This window comes from Sus scrofa, chromosome 10, assembly GCF_000003025.6.
Source record: "Sus scrofa isolate TJ Tabasco breed Duroc chromosome 10, Sscrofa11.1, whole genome shotgun sequence".
Taxonomy (NCBI): domain Eukaryota; kingdom Metazoa; phylum Chordata; class Mammalia; order Artiodactyla; family Suidae; genus Sus; species Sus scrofa.
The window spans coordinates 69,078,820-69,103,417 of NC_010452.4; the positions used below are offsets into that span (position 1 = coordinate 69,078,820).

Sequence of the window (24,598 nt, forward strand, 5' to 3'; positions counted from 1 at the left end):
GCGTGGGCCTGAACAGGCACTGCAGTTCCAGATCACTGGCAGGAGCGCACCGTAGGCAGGGCCTGTTCTGCCACCCCTTTCCGTGCGAGTTGTCCTCTCCCTGTCTCAGGAGCCCCAGAAGCCCTCCTCCAGACCGCAGTGGTTTCAAAGGCAAGGTCAGCCCGCCCCCACGAGGCCCCGCACCTGACGGCTCTGCTCTGTTTCAGTTCCTGTTCCTCTCAGAGGTCCTGCAGTGGAGGGCGCAGACCACCCCTGACCACGTGCTGTACACGCTGCTCAACTGTAGGGTGAGGCCTCCCCCGCCGTGTTCCTTGCCGCTCCCTCTGCCCCCCACCCTTGGGGGCTCTGCGCCCCGTTCTCAGGGCAGACCTTCCACGCCAGCCTTGCCTGGATCCTTTGATTTGTTTGTTGGTTTGCTGCTGTTTTGACTGAGACCTTGTCACCTGGGAAACAGTGCCTTTAAGCCTTTGCGTGTGTGCACACTTTAGCAATTGAACAGCACGGTGTTTCCCACAAAAAATGAATGAATGTCTCCAACAGAGAACAGTTCCAGATCTATGAGGTATTTATGTCGTTATTTTTATTACTAAACTATTTCTAATAAGTAGGAAGTTGGGCTGTAGTTATAGGTGTTCATTCTTAGGGATGAAAAGCATGTCTGTTTTGTTTTAAAGTTCATACTCACTTCACATCAGAAAAGCAGACTCGTCATATGTTCGTAATAGTTCCGAGGCAGGCCTTAAACATTCGAGCCAATAGTAGTAACAATAAAAATTAACTGCGGAAGCCTTAACATGCTTGTTAACTTTCTGTTTGCTTTGGAAATAAAGCCCGAAAAATAGATCTCATGTAGGCCTTGTTGGCAAGTTCGGGTCCCTGCCACTCGAGGAAGCTAGGGCTCCTCGGAGTTGGGGGAAGTAGCAACATCCCAGGGCACGAAGGCACCGCTTGCTGCTTAAAGCAGTGGAGGAAGGACGAGTGGAAGGAAGTGCAGCCACACGAGGTGCTCTCTCGAGTCTCTAACGGGTGTCCAGCCCTCAGATCCGCTTTTCAGAGGTTCAGGGCGCAGAAGCCGCCTCTCCTCCTCCGACGCAGCCTGCCCTGCGTGGCCGGGTGCGCGGCGCTGACCCAGCGGTTCCCCATGCACTGTGTCTGTTCAGGGTGGTCCCCAGAAGGGCCTTCGTCTCAGCAAGCGCTCCCACACCCTGGCCCCCGCGAGGAGGCCTCGCTACCCCTGCCTTTTGGCGCCGCCCCATGCGCCGTGCGGACCGTCTTCCCAGGAGTCCCGCTCTGGCACTCGAGGCTCCGGGGCCACTCGTGCTCACAGGGGCGCAGCAGGTGAGCTGCTGGCCGTGGTGCGGTCACCAGGAGACCCTGCTCGTCGTCTCTTGCCTCCACTCCTTCCTCAGCCCCCACACAGCTAAGACGCCTTTGCTGGCACTGTTGCCAGGTTGGCCATCTCGGCTCTGAGGCCTGGCTGCTTCCTCTCTCACGGCTCCTTCTGATGTTCCCCAGGCTCTGCCCGCAGCAGCCTCCTGGACACTGTTGACGACTTTCCTTTCTTCCTCCAGAGGCTCTCCTGGCCCCTCTCCAGCTCTCCTGGCCCCCCTCTCCCCAGCCCCCGGGAAGGACCCCTGCACTCAGCCCCCGAGCATGGCGGGGCTGCCGACGAGGTGGCCTGCCTCCCTGAGAGCTGTGAGCCGCGGGAGGGCGAGAGTCCGTTCGGCTGGCTTTTCCACCTCCACCCTAGGCCTCCCTGGAAGCTCTTGAGTTTGCAGTCTGGGTGGGAGTTTGTGTCCATCCCGGCCGGACACGCAGATTCAGATGTGATCCAGGCACGTTCACAGACTTGGTCCTGTCGGTGGCAGGGAAACGCGCTGTCTTAACTGTGTCTCCCCTGGGGACCAGCCGCTTGCAGGGCCAGTGCCTTGGGTTGCCGACGGAGGGATGCTGGGACAATGGCCTCCTTGTCAGCAGGTGTGACCTGTGTCCCTGCCAGACCCTGTGTTCACAGCCCGTTGCTCTTGCTGGACACTAGGTCCCGGGGGCAGTGTCGTCACTGGAAATGGCGCAGACTCTCAAAGGGATGTGTCGGCAACAACAGATCTGACGGGGCGGGTTGTGGAGGTCGAGGCTGGGAGGAAGTTTGCGTCAGGTCAGCGTGGGGCCACTGTGGGCCACAGTAGCCTACCTTCAGACGTGGCCTCTCCCTTCTGAGGCTCGCCTGCTGCGGAGGCAGCTGCGCCCTGACCAGCCGGGCGCGTCGGATCAGAGCCAGGCGTCTGTGTCACTCGCACCTGCTCCAGCCCGGGGTACAGTTTCCGTGGGCGGGCAGCCTCCTCCGAAGCTCAGGGGCATCATTGTCGTGTGCTTTCAGTGTAACTTCCATTTAATCAGCCTCTCAGTTCAGCGCTGCCCAGTGGAAGTGCGACGCAGCCACAGGCAACTTCGCGTTCTCTAAAAACTTTTGAGAAAGTCAGAAAGGAGCTCCCTTTGTGGCGCAGCCGAAACGAATCCAACTAGGAACCGTGAGGTTGCGGGTTTGATCCCTGGCCTCGCTCAGTGGGTTAAGGGTCCGTCGTTGCCGTGAGCTGTGGTGTAGGCCACAGACGAGGTTCGGATCCCGAGTTGCTGTGGTGTAGGCCAGCAGCTACAGCTCCAATTCGACCCCGAGCCTGAGAACCTCCATATGCTGCAGGTGTGGCCCTAAAAAGCAAGGAAACAGAAGAAGAAGAGGGGTTGGGTAAGGAGAGCAGACCAGGGGTTCCCAGGGGAGAAGAGGGAGGAAGTGAGCATTTGGAGGTTTTTTGGATGTAAACGGCTGTATTTGGATTGGATGGGCAGTGGGGCCCTCCTGTACAGCACAGAGAAATGTGCGTGATCGGGTCGCTTTACTGCACAGGAGAACTTGAAGAAACCCTGGAAATCCACTCTACTTCAATTAAAAAGGAGGAGGAAGAGGGTGTGGGTGGTGGGCCCCCTGCGTCGCCGTGCTCTCATGATACAGACCGAGACCTCCTCTAGGAAAAGTCAGCCCTAATTTCCTGGGAGGTACTTTTTCCTAGAACCTTCTCTTAGGCAGTGAGTTTCTGTACCAAAAACCCAGCTTAGCTTCTGAGTGTTGATGAGGGTGCCAGGTAACCTCTGACCCAAGGAGAAATGACTACTGGTTCCTGGACCACTCGCCCGGCACATGCGTGGTTCTGTGCCAGTGAGCACTTTGGACAGTGAAAGGTGTGATGGAAAGGCGTCTTTTCTCCTGAGGAGAGGGAGTGGTGGTGCCCAGGCTGGTGGCTCCCTGGACGGGACTGCGCAGAGAGCCCCGCGCCCGGCCTGCCGTGGACCCCGCAGGGGCGCAGAGGGTGTCATGAGACTGCTGCCGAGGTGCCTGGAGGCCAGCAGGCCAGCAAAGCATCACCTTTCTAAGCGCCTGTGGTTGGAAATTTCTGAAACCAGCGCCTCTTTCAGATACATTCTTGACGGCTGGTGCCTCTCGCACCGCACAGGCTCTGCCGTGGGACGGAAACGCCGGTCCCGGGTAGAGACTGATGCGGGCTCCCTGGGAGATGGGGAGAAGGTCGGGCCCGGGAGTTGGACAGCGCAGCCTGCAAACACCTGCTGTTTCCGAGGAGACCGGCTCAGGTGCCTCAGGCGGAGCGTGGGGGCCGAGTTCCCCGAGCCATGCTGCCACCCGCAGCAGCCCCAGGAGTGCAGCGCTGGCTTCCCTCCAGGGCGCTGGCCTGGGAGGGCCTGGGCCCGATGCCCCGTCTTCACGGAGTGTGCGTTGTGGTTCCCGCGAGCGGGGTGCTCTCCGGGCCGAATGCCTGCTTGTGACAGTACCCAGTTCTAACGTAGACACCAGACGCGTCTTCCTGTGCTTCCCCGGCACGGCCGCCTTCTGCTCACTGGCTCTTCTACTTGTGCGTCTTTTCCTATGGTTTTTTAACTTTCCTCAGAAGGAAAGTAATTAAGGAAGAAATGTGGGAGGAAGCCTAGCTCGTCCACAGTGGGAGGGACTGGCCTCTCCTGGCCGTGTTTTCCCACTGTCTCCCTGGGGACTCTCTTCTGCCCGGGCCACGGGCCTGTCCGTGTCGCCCTCCAGTTCCCTCCGCCCCCCCTGAATGAAGGTGGGTCTTCCTACCCGTCCCTCCCGGCCGGTTTGCCTGTTCCCTAGCGGAGGGCCTTCGCCCTGCTCGTCACTTTGGAGTAGGACTTGAACACAAAGAGCAGCTGTGGACAGTGGTCTTCGCTCACCTGGGGTGGTGTGTGCACTTGAAATGCGTCCTCCAGGGAGACTTTTCTGGAAGCGTCGTGTGTTTATAGTCATGCTTTTCTTTATAGTTTAAAGTGTGGGAGTGCCCATCGAACCCGACTGTCATCCATGAGGACGCGGGTTCAATCCCTAGCCTCGCTGAAGTGGGTTAAGGATCTGGCGTTGCCCTGAGCTGTGTTGCAGGTCAAAGACTCAGCTCGGATCTTGTGTTGCTGTGGCTGTGGCGCAGGCCGGCAGCTGTAGCTCCGATTAGACCCCCAGCCTGGGAACCTCCATATGCCGTGGGTGCAGCTCTAAAAAGACAAAACAATAAAAAAATATATATGTAATGCAGCTGTCATGGATTCTGATATTCTTTAGTTCCTCTCTTGCTCCTCATTTTCCTAACAATGCTTTTTAAGGTACTTTTCAATCCAGATGTGTTTTACCTTTGTTCCTGCCAGCTTAAAAAGTGTGCATTAAATGCCTTTGATATATATATATTTTTTTTTTGGACTATCGCTTGGGGGGCAGGGTTGGTTTGTTTTCTGAGCTCCCTGACTTTTGATGTGGGCTTTCTTAAAAACAGTTTCAATTTGTCTTATTTTTCATGGTGTGAGTCCTGCAGTTTGCTACTAATTCCTATTGCCCCTGACAATTACACTTAAGTCCCAGAATTGCTGGGTTGATTTTTTTTTTTTTTTGGTGATTTTAGCTATTTTTTTAGGTCAAGCAATTCGTTTTTTAAATGTTTCTCTTTAATACAGATGCATCTCGTTGCCTCTGTGGGTTGGTGGTGCCCTTTTCTAGGCTAGGGGGCGGGGAAGGAAAGTGAATTCGAGCAGTGTGGGCCTTTGGACTGTGGTGGCTGCACAACTCTGTGCAGAGACGCACGTCCCTTGACCTCTACATTTAAATAAGTGACTTATGTGGTATATGACCTATACGCCAAAGCTGTTACATTAAAAAATTCTCACCCGCTTGTTCTTGTGATACTCAGGGCACAATAGCGAACTCGCTGACATGTGTCCAGCTGCATAAACGAGCTGAGAAGATAGCCGTGATGCTGATGGAGAGAGGGCATCTGCAGGACGGGGACCACGTGGCTCTGGTCTACCCCCCGGGTAAGAAGTAGCGCCGTGGAGGACAGCCGCTGCCCGAGAGACTCTTCATTGCGCACGCCGGCGCCTCCTGGCCTGGCTGGGCACTGCCAGGAGCCAGCGCCGGTCCTGCCTGGCTCACCGCCCCCGACCTCTCCCTCCCACTTGTGGGGACGGCGCTATAGGCTGTGCAGCTCCCAGCAGGGAGACAAACGAAATGGCCCTTCGCAAAGGCTGCTGCGTCTCAGTTTGTCTTACCCGGTATCCGAGATAGTTCATCTAATCAGTTGTAGTTAAATGCTTGACTCTGAACTGATGATAGTAAAGTCGAGTGAGTCCTTCGAGAAATGACAGCAGTAAGAACCGCCCAGATGGGGTCATGGCTGAGGTGTCACACACCCGCAGGGCCGAGGAGAGATCCGCTCAGGATCTCAGTGACCCGCGCACTCGCCTGACCTTTCCAGCCTGGTAGCTCTGCGGACGGGGTGGAGGCCAGTGGGCAGCGTGGCTTGTTTCCGGTGAGAACCTGTGCTCTTCTCCCCGTGTAGGGATAGACCTCATCGCAGCGTTTTACGGCTGCCTGTATGCAGGCTGCGTGCCCATCACCGTCCGTCCCCCGCACCCTCAGAACATCGCCACCACGCTGCCCACCGTGAAGATGATCGTGGAGGTGAGGCTGCTGGCCGGTGTCTGGGCCTGAGCGCTGGGCTCCCGGGCAGGGCCGGCCGTGGAGGGGGAGCGGGGGTGCCTGGGCCTGCGGTCCCGGCCGTGGAGCAGGCGCAGCCTCTTCCCCCAGGGAGCTTGCCGTCCAGTTCTGGCGGCAGGAGAGCAGCTTGTGTGTGGGACCTGGGGCTGGGGTCAGCTCTGCCACAGTGCGTGGATCAAAGCAACTCCCTGCAGGGCACAGCCCTGCAGACCCTGGAAGCGTCCCTGCCAGGCCCCGGAGCCAGCCAAACCAAGTGGGGAGTCACAGTTTAAAGGTTCCTTCCTCCATATTTAGAGGTGTCTTGTTCCTTTTGAAAGGATAGAGTGGTTTACAGTTTGGGCCTGGGAAGTCTGAGAGGATTAGGATATGTTTCCCCTTGGAAGAGGAGCCGCGGGGACGTCACAAACGAAGACTTTCGCGCAGTTGTGCTGGAGGACAGCCCTCACGGCTGCTGCCCGGTGGGAAGTGCTGAGGGTGTGTGCGCATGTGTGCGTGTCTGGTAGGATGAACCAGTGGTGAGAGCCGTCACTTTGGCTGCTGCTTTCTGAGTGCAACCGTCGCCCCGAGGGCACCACCCAGCTCTCCCAGGACCTCTGGTGGCCGGCGGGTGGAGCTGCGTGCCGAGGCCCAGCCTGCTCTGGGCACTGCGCGCGGCCTTGGTGCATCTGTCCACTCTTCACCCTCCGCTCCTTGCTGTCTGACCCCCAGGTGAGCCGCTCCGCCTGTCTGATGACAACACAACTGATCTGTAAATTGTTACGATCCAGGGAGGCAGCCGCAGCTGTAGATGTCAGGGCCTGGCCCCCCATACTGGACACAGGTCGGTCCTTGACTAGCTGAGATGCCTTCGTTTGCTTGTCTGTTTTTCCGTGAAGGTGGAGATGCTGACAGCTTTGTTTTGCTCTCCAGATGATTTGCCAAAGAAGCGGCCTGCCCAGATCTACAAACCTTCCAACCCGGACACACTAGCCTACCTTGACTTCAGTGTGTCCACAACTGGGATGCTTGCTGGAGTGAAGGTGAGACCCACAGAGCCACACAGTGATGTGCAGGTTCATCCTTATGTGTAGTGGGGCTCTGCTGGGGCCTGGCAGGGAGACACAGAGAGAGCATGCGTGCAGGTGTGGCCAAAAAAAAGAAAGAAAGACAAATGCTGCATGATCTCACTTACTTACATGTGGAATCTTAGGGGAAAAAGAAGCCCAGTTCACAGATGCAGAGCAGGTTGGTGTTGGGCAAAACAGCTGAAGAGAGTCACGAGGTACAAACCTCCTATTATAAATAAGGCTGCAGATGTAAGGTACAGCACGGGGAAACTATAATTAATACTGCCGTATTGCATATTTGGCAGTTGCTGAAGAACAAATCTTAGCTCTCTTCTTGAGAAAAAAATCTCTTACTATGTGTGGTGGTGGATATTAGCTAGACTTATTTTGGTAATCATTTCCCAGTATATACACAAATGTACATTTATGTTGTATACCTGAAACTAATAGAATGTATGTCAATTATACCTCAGTCAATCAATCAGCTGCATCTGAGGTGTAAGTAAAAATGAATAAATCAGTGAAAAAAGTTTTAAAAATCATATATATATATGAGGGTTTATTTCTGGACTATCTCTTCTCTTTGTCTGTGTCTGCCTTATGCAGTACCACACTGTTTTGATTAATGTAGCTTTGTGCTAAGTTTGAAAACCAGGAAGTGTGATTCCTCTGACTTTGTTCTTTTTCAAGACTGTTTTGCCTGCTCAGGTTTCCGTAAGATTCAGTGTGAATATACAGTGGGCTTTGCTATTTCTGCAAAACGTATCACTGAGATTTTGATAGAGAGTGCTTCAAATCCATATGTTCTTGTGTCATATTGCTGTCTAAAAATAAAGGATGTGCTCCCATCTATTTATTTCTTTAATTTCTTTGAGCAATGTTGTATGGTTGTCATTGTACAAATTTCTCTCCTCCTTAGTTAATTCCTAAGTATTTTATTCTTTATGATGCCATTGTAAATGGAATTGCTTTAATGTCCTTTTCACATTTTTCTTTTAGTGTATAGAAATTCAGCTTATTTTTGAATGTTGACTTTTTATCCTTCTGCTTTGCTGAATTCACTTATGGTTATTTTCAATTTTTGTGGCATCCTTAGGGTTTTCTGCATATAAGAGCACATCATCTATGAACAGAGATAATTTTACTTATTGTCCAGTTTGGATATCTTTTATAGCTTTTTCATGCCTAATAGCTCTGGCCAGAACTTACAGTGCTATGTTGAATAGAAGTGCTGAAAGTGGGCATCCTTGTCTTATTTCTGATTTAGAGAAAAAGCTTTTAGTCTTTTACAGTTGTGTATCATGTTCACTGTGTGTTTTTCATATATTGCTCTTATTGTGTTGAGAATTTTTCTTCTGTTTCTAGTCTGTGACAGATTTTGTCAGATGCTTTCTCTGCATTGACGGAGGTGATCATGTGGGGTTTTCTTTGTTCCCTTAACGTGACATTTTGACTGATTTTCACATGTAGAACCATCTTTGCATTCCAAGAATAAATCCCACTTGGTCATGATATATAAGCCTTTTAATGGGCTACTGAATTTGGTTTGCTAGTATTTTGTTGAGAATTTTTCCATCAGTGTTCAGAAAGGATATTGGTCTATAGTTTTCTCTTCTTATAGTATCTTTGGCTTTTTCACTATCAGGATTCTGCCGGCCTCTAAGAATGAATTAGGAGATGTTCCCTCTTCAATTGTTTGGAAAAGTCCGAGAAGGATTGGTGTTAGTTCGTCTTTAAATGTTTGGTAGAATTCAGCCATGAAGACATCAGGTCCAGCCAAGGCCTTTTTGTTCTTGGACTTTTTTGTTTTTCTGATTTGATTTTCTTACTAGTTGTAGGTTTATTCAGATTTTCTATTCTTTATGATTTATTCTTCATAGATTTTGTGTGCCTCCTTGATAGCTTATGTTCTGAATTCCATGATACGGAATTTTTCCATTTCTTGTAGGGTGTGCGGGTTGTTGGTATACAGTTAGTCGTCCGTTGTAGTCTCTTATAACTTGCTCTGTTTCTGTCGGATCCGTAGTACATGTCCTCGCTTTCATTTCTGATTTAGTAAGTTGATACTCCCCCCTTTTTCCTTAGGCCATCTGTCTAGAGGTTCATCAATTTTGCGAATCTTTTCAAAGAACGAACTTTTGGTTTCATTCTCTTTTTCTTTTCTTTGTCTGTCTCTTCTCCAACCTTTATTATTTCCTTCTTTCTGCTACCTTAGGACTTAGTCTGTCCTTCATTTTCTCATTCCTTAAATTGTAAAACTAGGTTATTGATGTGAGATCTTTCTTGTTTTGAATGTCATCCTTGATTGCTATCAATCTCTGCCTTACACTGTTTTGCTGTGTCTCGTAAGGTTTACTGTGTATGTCGTCTTTTCATTTTCATTAGTATCCGAATAGTCTCTGATTTTCCTTGTGATTTCTTCTTTGATCTCTTGGTTAAGAGTGTATTGTTTACATTCCACAAATTTGTGGGTTTCCCAGTTTTCTTTTTGTTTATCCTGTTGTGGTTGGGGAAGATACTTTGTATGTTATTTATCTTTTTAAATTTACTGAGACTGAATTTGTGGTCTAAAATCTGGTCTGTACTGGGAAATGACCAAAGTCCTCTCGAGAAGAAAGCGCATTCTCCTGTGGTTATATGGTGCTCTCTGTGTCTTTAGAGCTCTTTTGTTTAGTGTGTTAAGTCCTCTATTTCTTACTTCTCTTCTCTCTGGTTGTTTTGCCCTTTATTGAAAATGGAATATCAAAAGTCTTCCACTGTTATTGTAGAGCTGCCTATTTTTGTTTCATCTATTTTGATGGTTTGTTTTTAGGTTTGTAGATGTTTGCAATTGTTATGTCCTCTTGCTGTAATAAACCTTTTGTTAATACATTGTGCACTTCTTTCTATCTTTCTTTTTTTTTTTGGCTTTTTAGGGCCGCACCTGCAGCACATGGAGGTTCCCAGGCTAGGGGTCGAATCAGAGCTGCAGCTGCCCTCCTACACCACAGCCACAGCAATGTGGGATCCGAGCCACAGTTCATGGCAACACCAAGTCCTTAACCCACCAAGCAAGGCCAGGGATTGAACCCACATCCTCATGGATACTAGTCAGGTTCTTTACCCCTGAGCCATGACGGGAACTCCCCTTCTCTGTTTCTCGTAGCCCTTTTTGATTTAAATTTTGTCTGATATTGGTGTAGCTACCTCTGCTCTCTTTTAATCACTGTTTGCATGGAGTATCTTTATCCATCTATTCATGCTCAGACTTCTCATGTCTTCTGATGTAAAGTGAACCTCTCGTGGGCAGAATAAATGTTGGATCATAGTTTTTATCCACTCTGCCAGTTTCTGTCATTGGTTGGAGAGAGAATCCCTTTATGTTTAAAGTCTTTTCTTACAGGAAGGGACTTATTTTCTCCTCTTGCTATTTTCCATGTGGCTTGTATGGCTTTTCTGTTCCTCATTTCCTGCATTTCTGTCTTAGTTTACGCTTGGTTGATTTTTGGGTAGTGATGGGTTTAAATGCCCTTCTCATTTCCCCTTGTGTGTATTCTGTAGCCGTGTTCTTTGTGATGGATGGTTTCCATGGGGATTCCATATAACACCTAAAGTCATTATGTTCTAATGTGAAGTATGCCGGCTCAATTTCAGTAATATACAGAACTGCTTGTGGGCAGCTCCATCCCACCATTTTTCCGTTGTCGATGTCCCAAAAGCATATCTTGGTACATTGTGTGGCCCAAAACATAGACATAAATCTTTTAGATGCATCAGTTTTTTGAAAATATGCAGGAAGAAATGTGAAATTAAAACCCAAGGTTGTAACAACACTGGTTTTTAGACTAACGATTGTTTTGTTTTAGTATGTTAGTCTCTTAGCAGGGTTTACGAGCTATTGTTCAGTTACACTGGCTTTTATCATTGCCTTGTATTTACCGTCGCTGAGATCTTTAGTTCTTCAAATGACTCAAGTTAATAGTGTTCTTCTATTGCAACCTGCAGAATTTCCTTGAGTATTTGTTTAACTGCAGGTCTAAATGTAATGAACTCCCTCAACTTTTTATAACCTGAGGATGTCTTAATTTCTCCAAAATTCGTTGCAATTTGCTGTGCACACCTTCCTCTGGAAGTTGCAAGTGTTTCACTGACTCGAGTTCCACAGTAGCTGCATCTGATTCTGCCTGTGTGGTCATCGTCCCAGGGACACAGCCTCCTGTTGTGCCTCCTTGCCTGAGCCTCTCCTCTGCCTTCTAGGAGAATGCGAGGGGTACACTAATAAAGCACTCTGTAGAACAAGATAAATTCTGGAAGCTTTGAAAAGCCAAGGTATGTTTGCAGACCAGGTGAATCTTCGTTTACTAAGTATGGCATTAGCTCTGAGCCTCCTATAGGACAGTCAGAAGAGAAGCACACACTCTTTAAAGGAATTTTAATGCACAGAATCAAGTAAGCTCTGTTAACGTCATGTAAGCAGACCAAAGCGCGTGAGGGTATACGTGTTTACTTTCGTGAATACTGGATATTGTCCTTTAAAAATACTCGCCGACATCACAGTTTAATACTGTGTAATAGTTCATAAGAAAAGTCTAATTGTTTATCTGCTTTCTGTTTTAAAATTTTCTTGGAATGTAGTTGACTTACAAAGTTGGGTTAATTTTAAGCATAAGCGAAGCAAAGCAGTTGTGCGTATAGGTCCATCCCTTCCTTTTCAGAGTCTTTCCCGTACAGGGTATTACACAGCATCCAGTCATTTCCCTGTGCTTTGCAGGAGGTCCTTTTTCGTTCTCCACGCCTCTGATGATGGACATTTAGGTTGCTTCCACGTCCTGGCTACTGTAAAATAGTGCTGCTGTGAACGTTGGGATGCATGTATTTTTTCAGAGGATGCTTTTCTCTGGGTATGTGCCCGGGAGCGGGATTGCTGGGTCATGTGGTAGTTCTGCATTTAGTTTTTTGAGGAATCTCCAGACTGTTCGTTGTAGTGGTTGCAGCAGCTTACATTCCCACCAGCAGGGAAAGAGGGTTCCCTTTTCTCCACACCCTCTCTAGCCTTGGTTGTTTGTGGACTTTTCGATGAGGGCCATTCTGACTGGTGTGAGTCGGTGCCTCATTGTAGTTTTGATTTGCATTTCTCTGATAATGACGATGCTGAGCATCTTGTCAAGGAGAAGCACACACTTTTGATCACACCGCTTCCGTGGACTGCGGAAGTGGAAGCCATCACCTTAAACCCTGACTCAGGAAAGATGCTCCTCCTCGAAAGGGTTATTTGTGTTATTCCTTCCTAATGATTCTACTTAATATACGCACAGACGCTGGAGACCCCAGAGACAGGAGTGAGTAAACTGTTCTCGGGTTCTGTCTGCTGTGTGTGATGTGTACCTGGAAGGAAGGAAGAGGCGGCGTCGGTGAGTGTGAAAGGGCACCTGCTTCCAGTGCTGAAGGTCGCGGATAGAGCGGAAGCCCTCGGAGAGACGCTTGGCCCCAGAGGGAAACTCCTTCCACGTCTGTGGTTGCTTGGTCACCACTTCTCTCAGAAAGAAATTTTTATTCAACTTTAAGAACAAAAGTATGACTGAGTGTCCAATTACACACTGAAAATTGGCAGAGAGAAGCCTGTCCGGTAAAGTGTTTTCCCATAAAGGGCACCGTAGAATGTCTGATTTAGTATAAAATCCACGGATATATGTTCAGATGTTCAATTTAAGTTTTTTATACTATTTATTTATTTATTTTGATTTTTAGGGCCACACCCGTGGCATATGGAGGTTACTGGGCTAGGGGTCGAATCGGAGCTGCAGCTGTGGGCCTGTACCACAGTCCTAGCAACTCAGGATCCGAGCCAGTCTGTGACCTACACTACAGCTCACAGCAACACTGGATCCTTAACCCAATGCGCGAGGCCAGGGATCGAACCCGCATCCTCTTGGATCCTAGTCAGGTTTGTTAACCACTGAGCCATGAAGGGACCTCCTGTGCTACCTACGTAAAAGTGTGATTTGATCCCTGAAGTTTCCTTGTAGCTCTTACCTTTGCTCAACAGCCACTGGAAGTTGCAATGTGCTTTCTTTGGGTGAACCGCCTGTGGGTGTCCTCGTGGGATGTTCTAGAGCTTCTCGGATACTTTCCTGCTTGCTACAGATGCCCGTGAGCTGGCCTGTCGCCCAGGAATGGACACCTGTTTAAAATCAGCCAAAGCAAAAATGCACTGGAAGCTAAACCTGCTGAAGATGCCACAAGACACATCCTTAAAATAAATACCCTTGGCCTCATCCTAATGCCTCCATGTTGGTGTATCTGCTCTCAGTGTCCCTTTTAGAGCAGAGCAGTAGAGTTTGTTGCTCAGAGCTTTCGGAAAACTCATTTTTTGTCCAAGTGCAAGTTTGCAGGAGCTGTTCTTGCTAAGAGGTTCTAGTAGAGTGCTCCAGCCACGGCTCTGCTTTCTGATGTCGGCAGGGTCCGGGTTGGAGTGAGCTTGGGGATCGACAGCCGCCTTTCCTGGTTGCTTTTCTTAACCCGTTAACTTTCTGGTCGCTGTGTTGATGTCAGTTAATACTCACTCCCCTCTGCGTCCACGGGGGGTGAGCATCATCCCCTGCTCTCTGTGAGCTCTGTCCTCCCCGGGTCAGTTACCCGTCTCTGAACTCCCAGTGGACGGCCAGCTCCTGAGGGCTGGGGCTCTTGCTCCTCTTCTGCCCCAGGCTCACCTCGTCTGCTGGCCCGTCGGCACCTGCCCAGAGCAGGGCTTCAGGGAAGGTCCGTTGTGGTTGCCAGCCTGAGAATGTGGGTGATTTGGGTAGTTGGGGGTCTCACCAATTCCTGATGCAGCAAGTAGGAGGTTGAAGGAATATTTCACAAATCTGGCTTCATTTCTTCTTTAAACAAATGTGGCTTTAAAGGCAAACCAGAAGAAACTACTTGTGTGTTAGATTCTGAAGTAATTCTTTTTTTTGGGGGGGGGGGGTCTTTTTGCCTTTTCTTGGGCCGCTCCTGCGGCATGTGGAGTTTCCCAGGCTAGGGGTCGAATCGGAGCTGTAGCCGCTGGCCTACACCAGAGCCACAGCAACTCGGGATTCGAGCCATGTCTGCGACCTACCCCACAGCCCATAGCAAGGCCAAGGATTGAACCCGCAACCTCATGGTTCGAGGTCGGATTCGTTAACCACTGCGCAATGACAGGAACTCCTGGAGCAATTCCTTTTTACTTGCTCTTTTTTTAGGGCCACACCCGTGGCATATGGCAGTTCCCAGGCTAGGGGTCGAATCGGAGCTGTAGCTGCGGGCCTGCGCCACAGCCACAGCAAGGTGGGATCCAAGCCATGTCTGGAACCTACACCATGGCTCACGGCAGTGCCCGATCCCTGACCCACTGAGAGAGGCCAGGGGATGGAGCCCACATCCTCATGGATACTAGTCGGATTCATTTCTGCTGCGCCACAACGAGAACTCCCTGGGGTAATTCTTCATTGCCTCATATGAATTCAGTAAGACATCTGTGAGGAAACCTGGGCAGCACTCGTGGCAGTGCTCCTACATGCCAGGCTGGCAGGGTCCCCGCTCCTGGTTTCTCATCTCTCTCCCTGGAGTGGATTTGGCTGGACTTCCCTGACTGTTCCTGGGCTCTGCGCTGGTCCCTTCAGCAGCTCGGTGCTGGGGGCGTGTCCTCCACGGTAACTGGAGACGTGTTTAAGACCGTGAACTTGAAGAAGTTTTCCGGGCTGCTTTTACTTGGTTTTTCTTCTCAGATTTGTTTGGAGAGAAGGAGAAAATTGATTTTTTTTAATTTTTTATTTTAATATAATGATTTTTTTTCACATTTTAAAAATTTTTATTTTGTTTTATAATTTTTTTTATTTTCCCACTGTACAGCAAGGGGGTCAGGTTATCCTTACATGTATACATTACTATTAGATTTTTTCCCCCACCCTTTCTTCTGTTGCAACATGAGTATCTAGACAAAGTTCTCAATGTTATTCAGCAGGATCTCCTTGTAAATCTATTCTAAGTTGTGTCTGATAAGCCCAAGCTCCCGATCCCTCCCCCTCCCCCCCCCCTCCCATCAGGCAGCCACAAGTCTCTTCTCCAAGTCCATGATTTTCTTTTCTGAGGAGATGTTCATTTGTGCTGGATATTAGATTCCAGTTATAAGTGATATCATATGGCATTTGTCTTTGTCTTTCTGGCTCATTTCACTCAGTATGAGATTCTCTAGTTCCATCCATGTTGCTGCAAATGGCATTATGTCATTCTTTTTCATGGCTGAGTAGTATTCCATTGTGTATATATACCCCATCTTCCGAATCCAATCATCTGTCGATGGACATTTAGGTTGTTTCCATGTCCTGGCTATTGTGAATAGTGCTGCAGTGCACATGCGGGTGCACGTGTCTCTTTTAAGTAGAGTTTTGTCCGGATAGATGCCCAAGAGTGGGATTGCGGGGTCACATGGAAGTTCTATGTATAGATTCCTAAGGTATCTCCAAACTGTTCTCCATAGTGGCTGTACCAGTTTACATTCCCACCAGCAGTGCAGGAGGGTTCCCTTTTCTCCACAGCCCCTCCAGCACTTGCTATTTGTGGACTTATTAATGATGGCCATTCTGACTGGTGTGAGGTGATATCTCATGGTAGTTTTGATTTGCATTTCTCTTATAGTCAGCGATGTTGAGCATTTTTTCATGTGTTTGCTGGCCATCTGTATGTCTTCCTTGGAGAACAGTCTATTCAGGTCTTCTGCCCATTTTTCCATTGTGTTGTTGGCTTTTTTGCTGTTGGGTTGTATAAGTTGCTTATATATTCTGGAGATTAAGCCCCTGGCCGTTGCATCATTTGAAACTGTTTTCTCCCATTCTGTAAGTTGTCTTTTTGTTTTCTTTTGGGTTTCCTTTGCTGTGCAAAAGCTGAGAAAATTGATTTTATTCCAAATAATTTACAGCACTTTTAAAGAACCCAGGCTGCATACTGACTGCAGTGGGACTGTTTCCTGGGCTTGGAGACGCTTTTTACTGCAGCCCCACGGCGAGGGCGTGAGGTTGGATTTTGGCCGCCGTCAGATGGCGGCCCATCTCCTGGCACAAACGTGTGTGGCTGTCAGCAAAGCTTTCCCTTCGGAGCCCCGTCCCTGACCATTGAGGCAGGGTGTGTGCGTCAGCTGGTCCCCCTGTTGCACAACAGGTGTTGGGCCTGGAGGTGAAACTTGAGTCCAGTGTAGTCCCTGCCTGGACAGGGGACATGCGTGGTCCTGCGTCCCCTCCGTCGTGACAGGGCTGCAGTGGGGACTGCAGTGGAACCTGCCGTTCAAATGCAGGACACGCCAGAGTTACGTCCTGGGGGACCGGGAAGTTTTGCGTGCGGTTTACTCATGAAAGCGGGGGGCCAGTGAGCACATCCGCCGTCCACTCTCTCCTAACAAAACCAGAGTGTGGCTCCAGTTGTCCCGCGTCCTGAAATCAGCTCTGGACATCGGCTGTCAGGTCTGGGGCACGTAGCGTGGCCTCGTTCTGTAACAGGTGTCCTTAGGACGGGCACCAGCCCCGTGCCCCTAACGCGGCCTTGCTGTCTTGCAGATGTCTCACGCAGCCACCAGTGCCTTCTGCCGTTCCATTAAGCTGCAGTGTGAGCTCTACCCCTCTAGAGAAGTGGCCATCTGCTTGGACCCTTACTGTGGACTTGGGTTTGTCCTGTGGTGCCTCTGTAGGTGAGTGTCCTCTCGCCCGTCGTTACAGTAACGGAGAAATAAATCATACGCCCTTTTCAGAGCCCCTGGAAGAGATGCTGCCGCCTCTGGGGGTGGGGTGGGGGGCAGCAGCGGGGCCTCCCGCCTCAGCCAGACTCCCAGGGGCTGCGGCAGCACCTGCAGTGGGTCCTCATCCTCCAGTGTCGGAAAAACGAGTCTCCGTAAAGTTGGCTGAAGCCAGCAGAGGTGGAATCCGAGTTAGGAATAATCCGTGAGGTGTAAGGTTATCAGGTCCTGGGCTGTTACCTGCTGTATGGTCGCGTTTGGGGCCGAGATTGTTCCTTTAATAGCCATGCGGCACAGGTAAATTTTCCCTTGTTTTATTCTTCCTGTTTGGTGCAACCTTGAGGCTTCTTGATTGGAGTTGGCACCTTGGCTACAAAGAAAGCTCTAATTCAGGACCACGCTGGATGGGGTGCAGGCTGACCCTCGAGCTCTGGTGCAGAGGCCGCGGCCGTGCCTGGGGAGAAGCCCCCGGCAGCTCGCAGGAGTCGTCCGCACGAGTGGCTGCTGCTGGCTGGGCAGGGGTCTGCGTGGGAGAGGGCGGGATGCGGGGTACCCCTCAGCTCCCACAGCCCCTGGAGGCAGACGGGGCCTGTGCGTGAGGGGCGGGCGGCCTCTGTGCACCGCGAGGCTGCTTCAGCGCCCGAGCCTCTCTGGGACAGTCGGTGGAGAGCAGCGGGGCTTGATCAGAGGCGAGGAAACGGGCCGGGTGTGCCGGCTTCCGCACGCACGCACCCGGAGACCGGTTTTAAAGCGCCCGGTGTGGAGTACAAGGCCCCCCGAGGAAGAGGGTGTTTCCCAGAGGCGGGGGCGAGGCGGGCTTTGTGTGGAAATGCTGATGGATAGGACGCTGCTTGCAGGCGGCAGGCGTTTGACCAGGGTGTCGCTGTTCTGTTCGTGATGCAGCTGTGCTCGCGGTACTGCTGTTTCATCTCTTAAGTAACCATGTCGTAAAGTGATCTTTACAGACCGAAATCAGTTTCCCACAGACGACCTTAGAGGAAAATGGACAGAATTTTTTGAGTGTTGTAATTACTGCAGTGGGATCCGATTGATTTTTATATGTTGACGATGAAAATAACTCTTAAACCTTTTCACAGGACTTGATTGGAATGAGCTATTTTGTGTGTTACATGCATAAAAAACTCACATCTGTAAGCTGGCCCCGGGAAAAGTGGAAGTTTGGGGCACAGTAACCCTTTCTCCCTGGGACCGAGAGCAGTCAGCACGTGCTCTGAGCTCTTTAACGCTCGTCGAGTCGGCCTGGTTCTCTTCTGAGTTGCTTGCGGTCTTAAGCACCGCGAGCCCTGTTCCTTAGTGGATCTCCTTGCTCAGGAGGGTTCAGTCAAATCCAAAAAATCCGGAAACCACCCCTTATAAAATCCCCCCTAGATTATCAAATAGCCTTCCTAGAATGGCCCATTTGTTCCCCACACAGTGGCCGCTGGCCATCCGATCGGAGAATCTAAAGCAGTCACTTGTCCAGCATTTTGCTGTCCTGGTAGGAAAGGCGTGATTGAGGTTTTCCAGGATAGATTTGTACCTGTGTTTGAATGTGAACGGGGGTCACATTCTACGGAAGTGAATAAATAAGGGTCTCAGGACACACACACACACCCCCGCCACCAGCCCACATCAGTACCTGCTTCTTGCCCTGATCCGCAGCTGTAATCATAGTTTGTACGTGGTTCCAAGTCCTGCTTGCTTCTTTTGGTATTAAAAATGGGAAGGTTTTGGAGTTCTCGTTGTGGTGCAGTGGTTCACGAATCTAACTGGGAACCATGAGGATGCAGGTTCGATCCCTGGCCTTGCTCAGTGGGTTAAGGATCCGGCGTGGCCGTGAGCTGTGTAGGTCACAGACGCAGCTCGGATCCCGCGTTACTGTGGCTGTGGTGTAGGCTGGTGGCTACAGCTCTGATTAGACCTCTAGCCTGGGAATATCCCTATGCTGCGGGAGCAGCTCTTGAAAAGGCAAAAAAAAAAAGGACCAAAAAAAAACCAAAACAGGAAGGTTTTAAATATGTGTCTTGGATTTAAGTTTTGTGGAATCCATTGTTAAAACCTAAGGTAGAACACATCTGCCAGCAAGTCACTTTCATTCACTGAAAAGACTGCATTCTTCATCAAACCCAAACTGGGGGTGTGTCACCCCTCAAAAGCCAGCGTTTCTGCTGACAAACCAGAGAGGTGGCCTGAGAGCCGTGGTGAGCTGTTGAACTGTCAGGCTGAAAAAGGGCAGAGGATTGGACTGTCCCCACTCCCGGGAGCTTCTGAGCGAAGGAGCGCAGACCACGGGGTGGGGAAGGGGTCCTGAGCCCCCTCCTCGCCTCACAGGCTTGTTCCGTCCACACCTGGCCCCCCGCGTCGGGTCGAGGCATCTCTGTGAAGCAAAGAGCTGTTCTCATTCTCATACGCCCATGGAGCACGTCAGTTACTTACAGGCCTCCTGCTTGTGATTTTCCCTTGCTCAGTGGGGTCTCCAGGGTGATGGTGGGAGGGTGGGAAGAGCCTCAGGGGCCACCCACTCATGGGGTGTCTCCTCTGAGCCCTAAGTCTCAGCCCAGTGCCGTCTCCTCCCCGAAGAAGCCCTGTCCCCGGAAGAGAGACACTGGTGCAAATGTACAGTGGCCGCACTCTGAGCACTTGCATGTGCTCAGAGGTGCTGGAATGGATTCAGTCCGGCCTGTGCAGTGAGTCCGAACCGGCAGAGAATTGTTGAAATCAATTGGCAAATGTCTTCTTTTACTTGCTCTGCTATTCCATCAGAGATCAGAGTAAGTTCACACAGAAGAAAAGCCAGCACAGCATCACAGTGCAGTGCCATTCCACCTTGAGTGTGTGTGTGTGTGTGTGTGTGTGTGTGTGTGTGTGTGTGTGTATGTTCAGCTCTGATGATAGAGTGCGTGGCTTTTACACTTTTGAATCTTCACTTTCAACAGACAGGGGCCTTAAGATTCCTCAATCAGTGACATGATAAAAGCCAATTGTGTTTTAAAAATGGGCAAAGGACTTGATTCAATGATCCTCCAAAAAAAAACTGGAGCTCCCTTTGTGGCTCAGCGGAAATGAAGCTGACTAGTATCCATGAGGATGCGGGTTCGATCCCTGGCCTTGCTCAGTGGGTTAAGGATCCAGCGTTGCCGTGAGCTGTGGTGTAGGTGGCAGATGAGGCTTGGATCCCACGTTGCTGTGGCTGTGGGGTAGGCCAGCAGCTGTAGCCCCAATTTGACCGCTAGCCTGGGAACTTCCATATGCTGTGGGTGTGGCCCTAAAAAGACAAAAAAAAAAAAAAAATTAATGAGGCAAGTGTGGTTTTAAAATAATAAAGTATTTTCCTAAGCACAGTGAACGCCTTCCGTCTTGAGCGGTTTGTGACTCGGGATGAACGTTAATAGGTGCGTGTGCTCCGCAGTGTGTACTCCGGGCACCAGTCCATCCTCATCCCGCCCGCGGAGCTGGAGACCAACCCTGCCCTGTGGCTGCTTGCCGTGAGCCAGTACAAAGTCCGGGATACGTTTTGCTCCTATTCGGTGATGGAACTTTGTACCAAGGGGCTGGGCTCACAGACAGAATCCCTCAAGGTAAGTGCCTGGGACACATGCCAGCATCCCCGAAAGCTCAGGGTGGGAGGGAGTGGAGCAGGCGTGGGGCGCCGCAGTGATGCTCAGAAAGGCCCGCCTGTGGCCCACTGTCCGCCGAGTTTGTTGAAGTGTTTCCACGTGGAAACCTGGCGTTGTAACCCGAGTAGTTAGAGCTCAGGGTGAATGTATTGATGTCTCCTAGGGCGGCTTGGAGGGCCCTGCCCTGCCTCTTCAGTCGCTGGGGGGTGTAGTCTTGAGTGCAGTTAGTTTTATTCCGATGCTGGGGTTTGAGTCATAGGTCTGAATTGAGCCACTTGTTTTGTTTATGTCGAAGACCTGATTGGTAGGTCTGGGTCCTAACCAAACTTCATCTTTACAGTCAATGAACAGTGGTTTGTTTTTATTTTTTGATGTTCAGTTAGTATTATGTGACAGGGCCATTCTGATGGACGTTCTTTTCATGGGAAATTATGTGGTCCTTATCCAAGTAAGTAGCAGAGAGTAATCGTGGGGCCTGTTGTCTCCCAACTGTCAGTGTTTATACGCTCAGAGGTGCGTGCGTGTACATACTATACACAGATTGTGGGTACGCACACTTGCCATTAGGAAAGCAGTGTTTCCTCGTTCCTAAACTTTGTTTTCCTCTTCAGACCTCGTGCATTAAGCTTGAACAGGAAAGCAGGACGCACGGTGACTTTGATACTAGGCTGCGTGAATGAATGTACTGTTACTTGGCGTCACGTCCTCACGTAGGAAAAGAAATGTGTGTCTGCGACACAGTTACCACCTGGGTCTGCCCTTGTTCCACTGTGATAGCGAGTCTGTTTCACGAGCTGGCCCCGTAGGCACGTGCGTAGGAAGTGTCTTGAACCAGTAAGTGATTTCTAGGCCCCTGACATAACGGTTATTTTAACCTTTGCAGAGGCGCTCTGAAATAGGTCCACTGTCGTCTCCATTATACAGATGAGGAAAGTTCAGCACCCTTTCCGGGTTCTTGCGTTTAGTAAACTTTAGAGCCATATTTTGAATCTCTGACTCCAGGGGCACCATCTCTGGGCCCAGCTTTGCCTCCCAAAACACCCACATGTGGGAACGGGCCTTTGTGTTACCCCAACTTTGATTTTCCCTGGTGACCATCTGCATGGAAAGTCTCGGTCCTCGGTTCAGGACCCTGGTCAGCTCTCGAGGGCGTTCACAGCTCAGGCCTCGCCTTTCCCTGCTGCTCCCAGGTGCTCTGCTTGCCCTTGGCTTCGCCTGGGGAGCCTTAAGCCTAAGGCACTTGCGTTCCTGCTCCTCTGAGCTGGGCGTGCTTTGTTGTGACAGTTTATCTCAGGTCTCAGGACACAGAAGGGGAGCTGTCCTTTCGAAGGCGCCCCGGCGCTTCGGGTTTCCATTCCGCTTTAAAAGTGGGGTTTCGTTTCTCCGATGCGAGTTCCTGTGTGTCGGTGGGTGGAGGAGTGTGTACAGATGCTTCTGTTCTTCCCCAAGCCCTGCCCTTTAGTTGTCCCCCCAGACCTTGCCTTCCTTCAGCAGTGCTGCTCATCATGCTTCTCGTGTTATTGAAAATATGTTTGTAGTGTTTGTGGTGGCGTCTTTGATGGGCCAGTAATCTAACACGGGTGGTTTCTCTATTTAGAGACATGTTTCAGAGTGTTTCGATTGGTGGTGTGGACACAGAGAGCCCCGAAATGAGTATCTGCGTGGAGTTTCTGTCGCTGCGCGGGTCTGGCGGAGGAGCCTGCGGGTCGCACCCCCTCCCCACAGGGCTGACCTGCTCCTGCTGTCGTTATTTTCAGGCACGAGGCCTGGACTTGTCCCGCGTGCGGACCTGCGTGGTCGTAGCAGAAGAACGGCCCCGAATAGCTCTCACCCAGTCCTTCTCAAAACTGTTTAAAGACCTGGGCCTCCATCCGCGGGCCGTCAGCACTTCGTTTGGCTGCAGAGTGAACCTGGCAATTTGCTTGCAGGTGAGTTTCCTTGGCGCCAAAGTGCGCTTGAGTCAAAGAGTGACTTTAAAGACAGCCTGCAGCCCCAAGCTGCTCAACGCGGTTGCCTCTCCTGCCGCGTAGCCGTGTTTAGAAGGCGTCGTCTTTCAAGCAAATGCCTGTGGTTGCTGCACACCTGTTTGTCTTTTTTTAAATTATAGTCTGCATTTGTCAGTAACCATTATTCGTAACTAGCACTCGGGTTTATTCTGCCTGGGACATTTTCAGGTTTGCTACACGAGTCGCAGTTTGTCCAGCTCTTGAAGGATTAGATTCTAGACAAATGTTCCATAGTGGCAAGAAATCCCGCCTCTGGAAGCACTTGGTCTTTTGTTTCTAGACACTCATTTCTCCAGGAAGAATTCCGGTATGTTAAGCAGGTTCACGCACTTGCTGCTGTGGTGGCAACGTGGAAGTAACACTTACTGCTGCATAAAGGCGTAGGTGCAAGCGAGGCTGCCCTCCTAAGATTGCCTTGCATTGTTCGTGGCTGAAAGATACTGTTACTCTCTTTCTCTTCATTGGCCCCCTTCTGACCGTCTTCACTCTCCCGGTCCTGCTCGGAACTCTCAGTATGGGGTCTGGCCCACGAAGGAAGGGAGAGCGGTGCGGGGATCTCTCCCCGCGATGCCCTTCGCAGCCTCGCCCCAAACGGTCCACCAGGGCTCAGCTGCAGGTGCTGGAGTCGGGACAGTTGACACAAGCCAGCTCCCGATCTCAGTCTCCCCTCCCTGCCCACCCCCGTCTCTCCCACCCACGACCCCAAAGGTGCTGCTTGCAGTTCCCCTGGGAACCTTGGGGAGCTGCTGGTCCACTGTCCCCTGGAGTGGAACGTCGCCCAGCCATGTGGGGTTACATGCTGCACTCTCTGGGGACCATGCTTTGTAGCATCTGTGGGTGGGTGCCACTTCTGGAAGGTTCCCTGGTCTCTGGGGAGGGCTAAGTAAGCAGCTGACAGGCTGTTGTGACTGCAGACTGAAACGTACCTGATACACGAGGTTCTCAAGGTACTCGGAGGGTAAATGAGGGACGTGTTTTTACTTTGCAAGGACAGCTCACCAATGGCTCTGAGTGAGCCAGCCTGCAATGTCTCTCCCTCCACTTTGGCCCGTTTTATCCTGAGCGACATTCTCTACCATAGAGTCTTCTGTGCTTTTACTTCCTGGTGTCTCAACCCACACTCTTCTCTGCCTGGCAGGGGCTTCCTCCTTCCTCAGGAGGCAAAAGCCTGCTTCTCTTCCCAGGTCTCATGCTTTGATATCTCTGGCAAGAAGTATCTTCCTTCCTATAAATTCCCATGGCCAGTCACCCCTCCTGCATACTTAATGCTTTCTGTGGGAGGTGACAGTTACATCTGTAACCAGCACCCACCGCCTGCTGTGTGATAAACCAGTGCACCTCTCACATGTCACACGATCCCCCAGAGGTGAATTTGGCAAAAGTGTTGAAATTCAGTCCTCTGACTGCAGATAGGATTCACATTAGAGAAACGCAGGGTACACGGCAGCCCTGAGTTTTCTCCAAAATGAACCCATGTATTCACAAATAAAACCTCATGGTTGGGGGGGAAAACGCTTATAGTTGGAGTTCTCATTATGGCTCGGCGGGTTAAGAACCTAACTAATATCCATGAAGATGCAGGTTTGATCCCTGGCCTCACTCAGTGGCTGAAGGATCTAGCGTTGCTGTGGCTGTGGTGTAGGCTGGCAGCTGCATCTCTTCTTTGGCCCCCAGCCTGGGAACTTCCGTATGCTGCAGATGTGGCCCTAAAAAGAAGAAAAGAAAAGCTCATAGTACCGTTTTACCGTGTAAAATGAAAATCAAGGGTTTCCTGCTCTTCAAGCTTCCAGCACCATTTTTATCTCAAAGAGCAGGGCCTTCACCTTCAGAAAAAAATAGCATTCACACTCAGAGAAGAAAACAACAAAAGCATCCTCTCAAGCGTGCCGCGTCGTTCAAGGCCAGGCGGCGTCCAGCTACACTTCCCAGCTCACGGAGAGGAAGCGCGGTCCTCTCCTTCCAAGGCGAGAGAAGCTGAGGCTCGGAGAAGTTGAGCGAACTTTCCTCACAAAGGAGGGCAGGAACGGCAGCTGCTGGGAACAGAGCTGGCGGTGCTGTGGATGTGTAATCCAGGCAGAGCCGCATTGCAAAGGACTCTGTCATTTCACAGCTTTGCTCTGGGCCAGTTCCTTGCTGTGGGTTCCTTG

At 50.6% G+C, this 24,598-nt stretch overlaps 1 protein-coding gene across 8 annotated transcripts in view; it reads left to right on the plus strand.

The window, feature by feature from the left end:
• DIP2C (disco interacting protein 2 homolog C) overlaps positions 1-24,598 on the plus strand; it is a 371,728-nt gene that overhangs the window by 308,671 nt on the left and 38,459 nt on the right. For all 8 annotated transcript variants that reach the window (XM_021065075.1, XM_021065074.1, XM_021065077.1 and 5 more), the window contains 8 exons: positions 207-287; positions 5,253-5,376; positions 5,901-6,022; positions 6,767-6,878; positions 6,968-7,077; positions 16,653-16,783; positions 20,238-20,406; positions 22,203-22,373. In XM_021065075.1, coding sequence (XP_020920734.1) covers positions 207-287; positions 5,253-5,376; positions 5,901-6,022; positions 6,767-6,878; positions 6,968-7,077; positions 16,653-16,783; positions 20,238-20,406; positions 22,203-22,373 — 1,020 coding nt within the window. The remainder of the gene's footprint in view (positions 1-206; positions 288-5,252; positions 5,377-5,900; positions 6,023-6,766; positions 6,879-6,967; positions 7,078-16,652; positions 16,784-20,237; positions 20,407-22,202; positions 22,374-24,598) is intronic.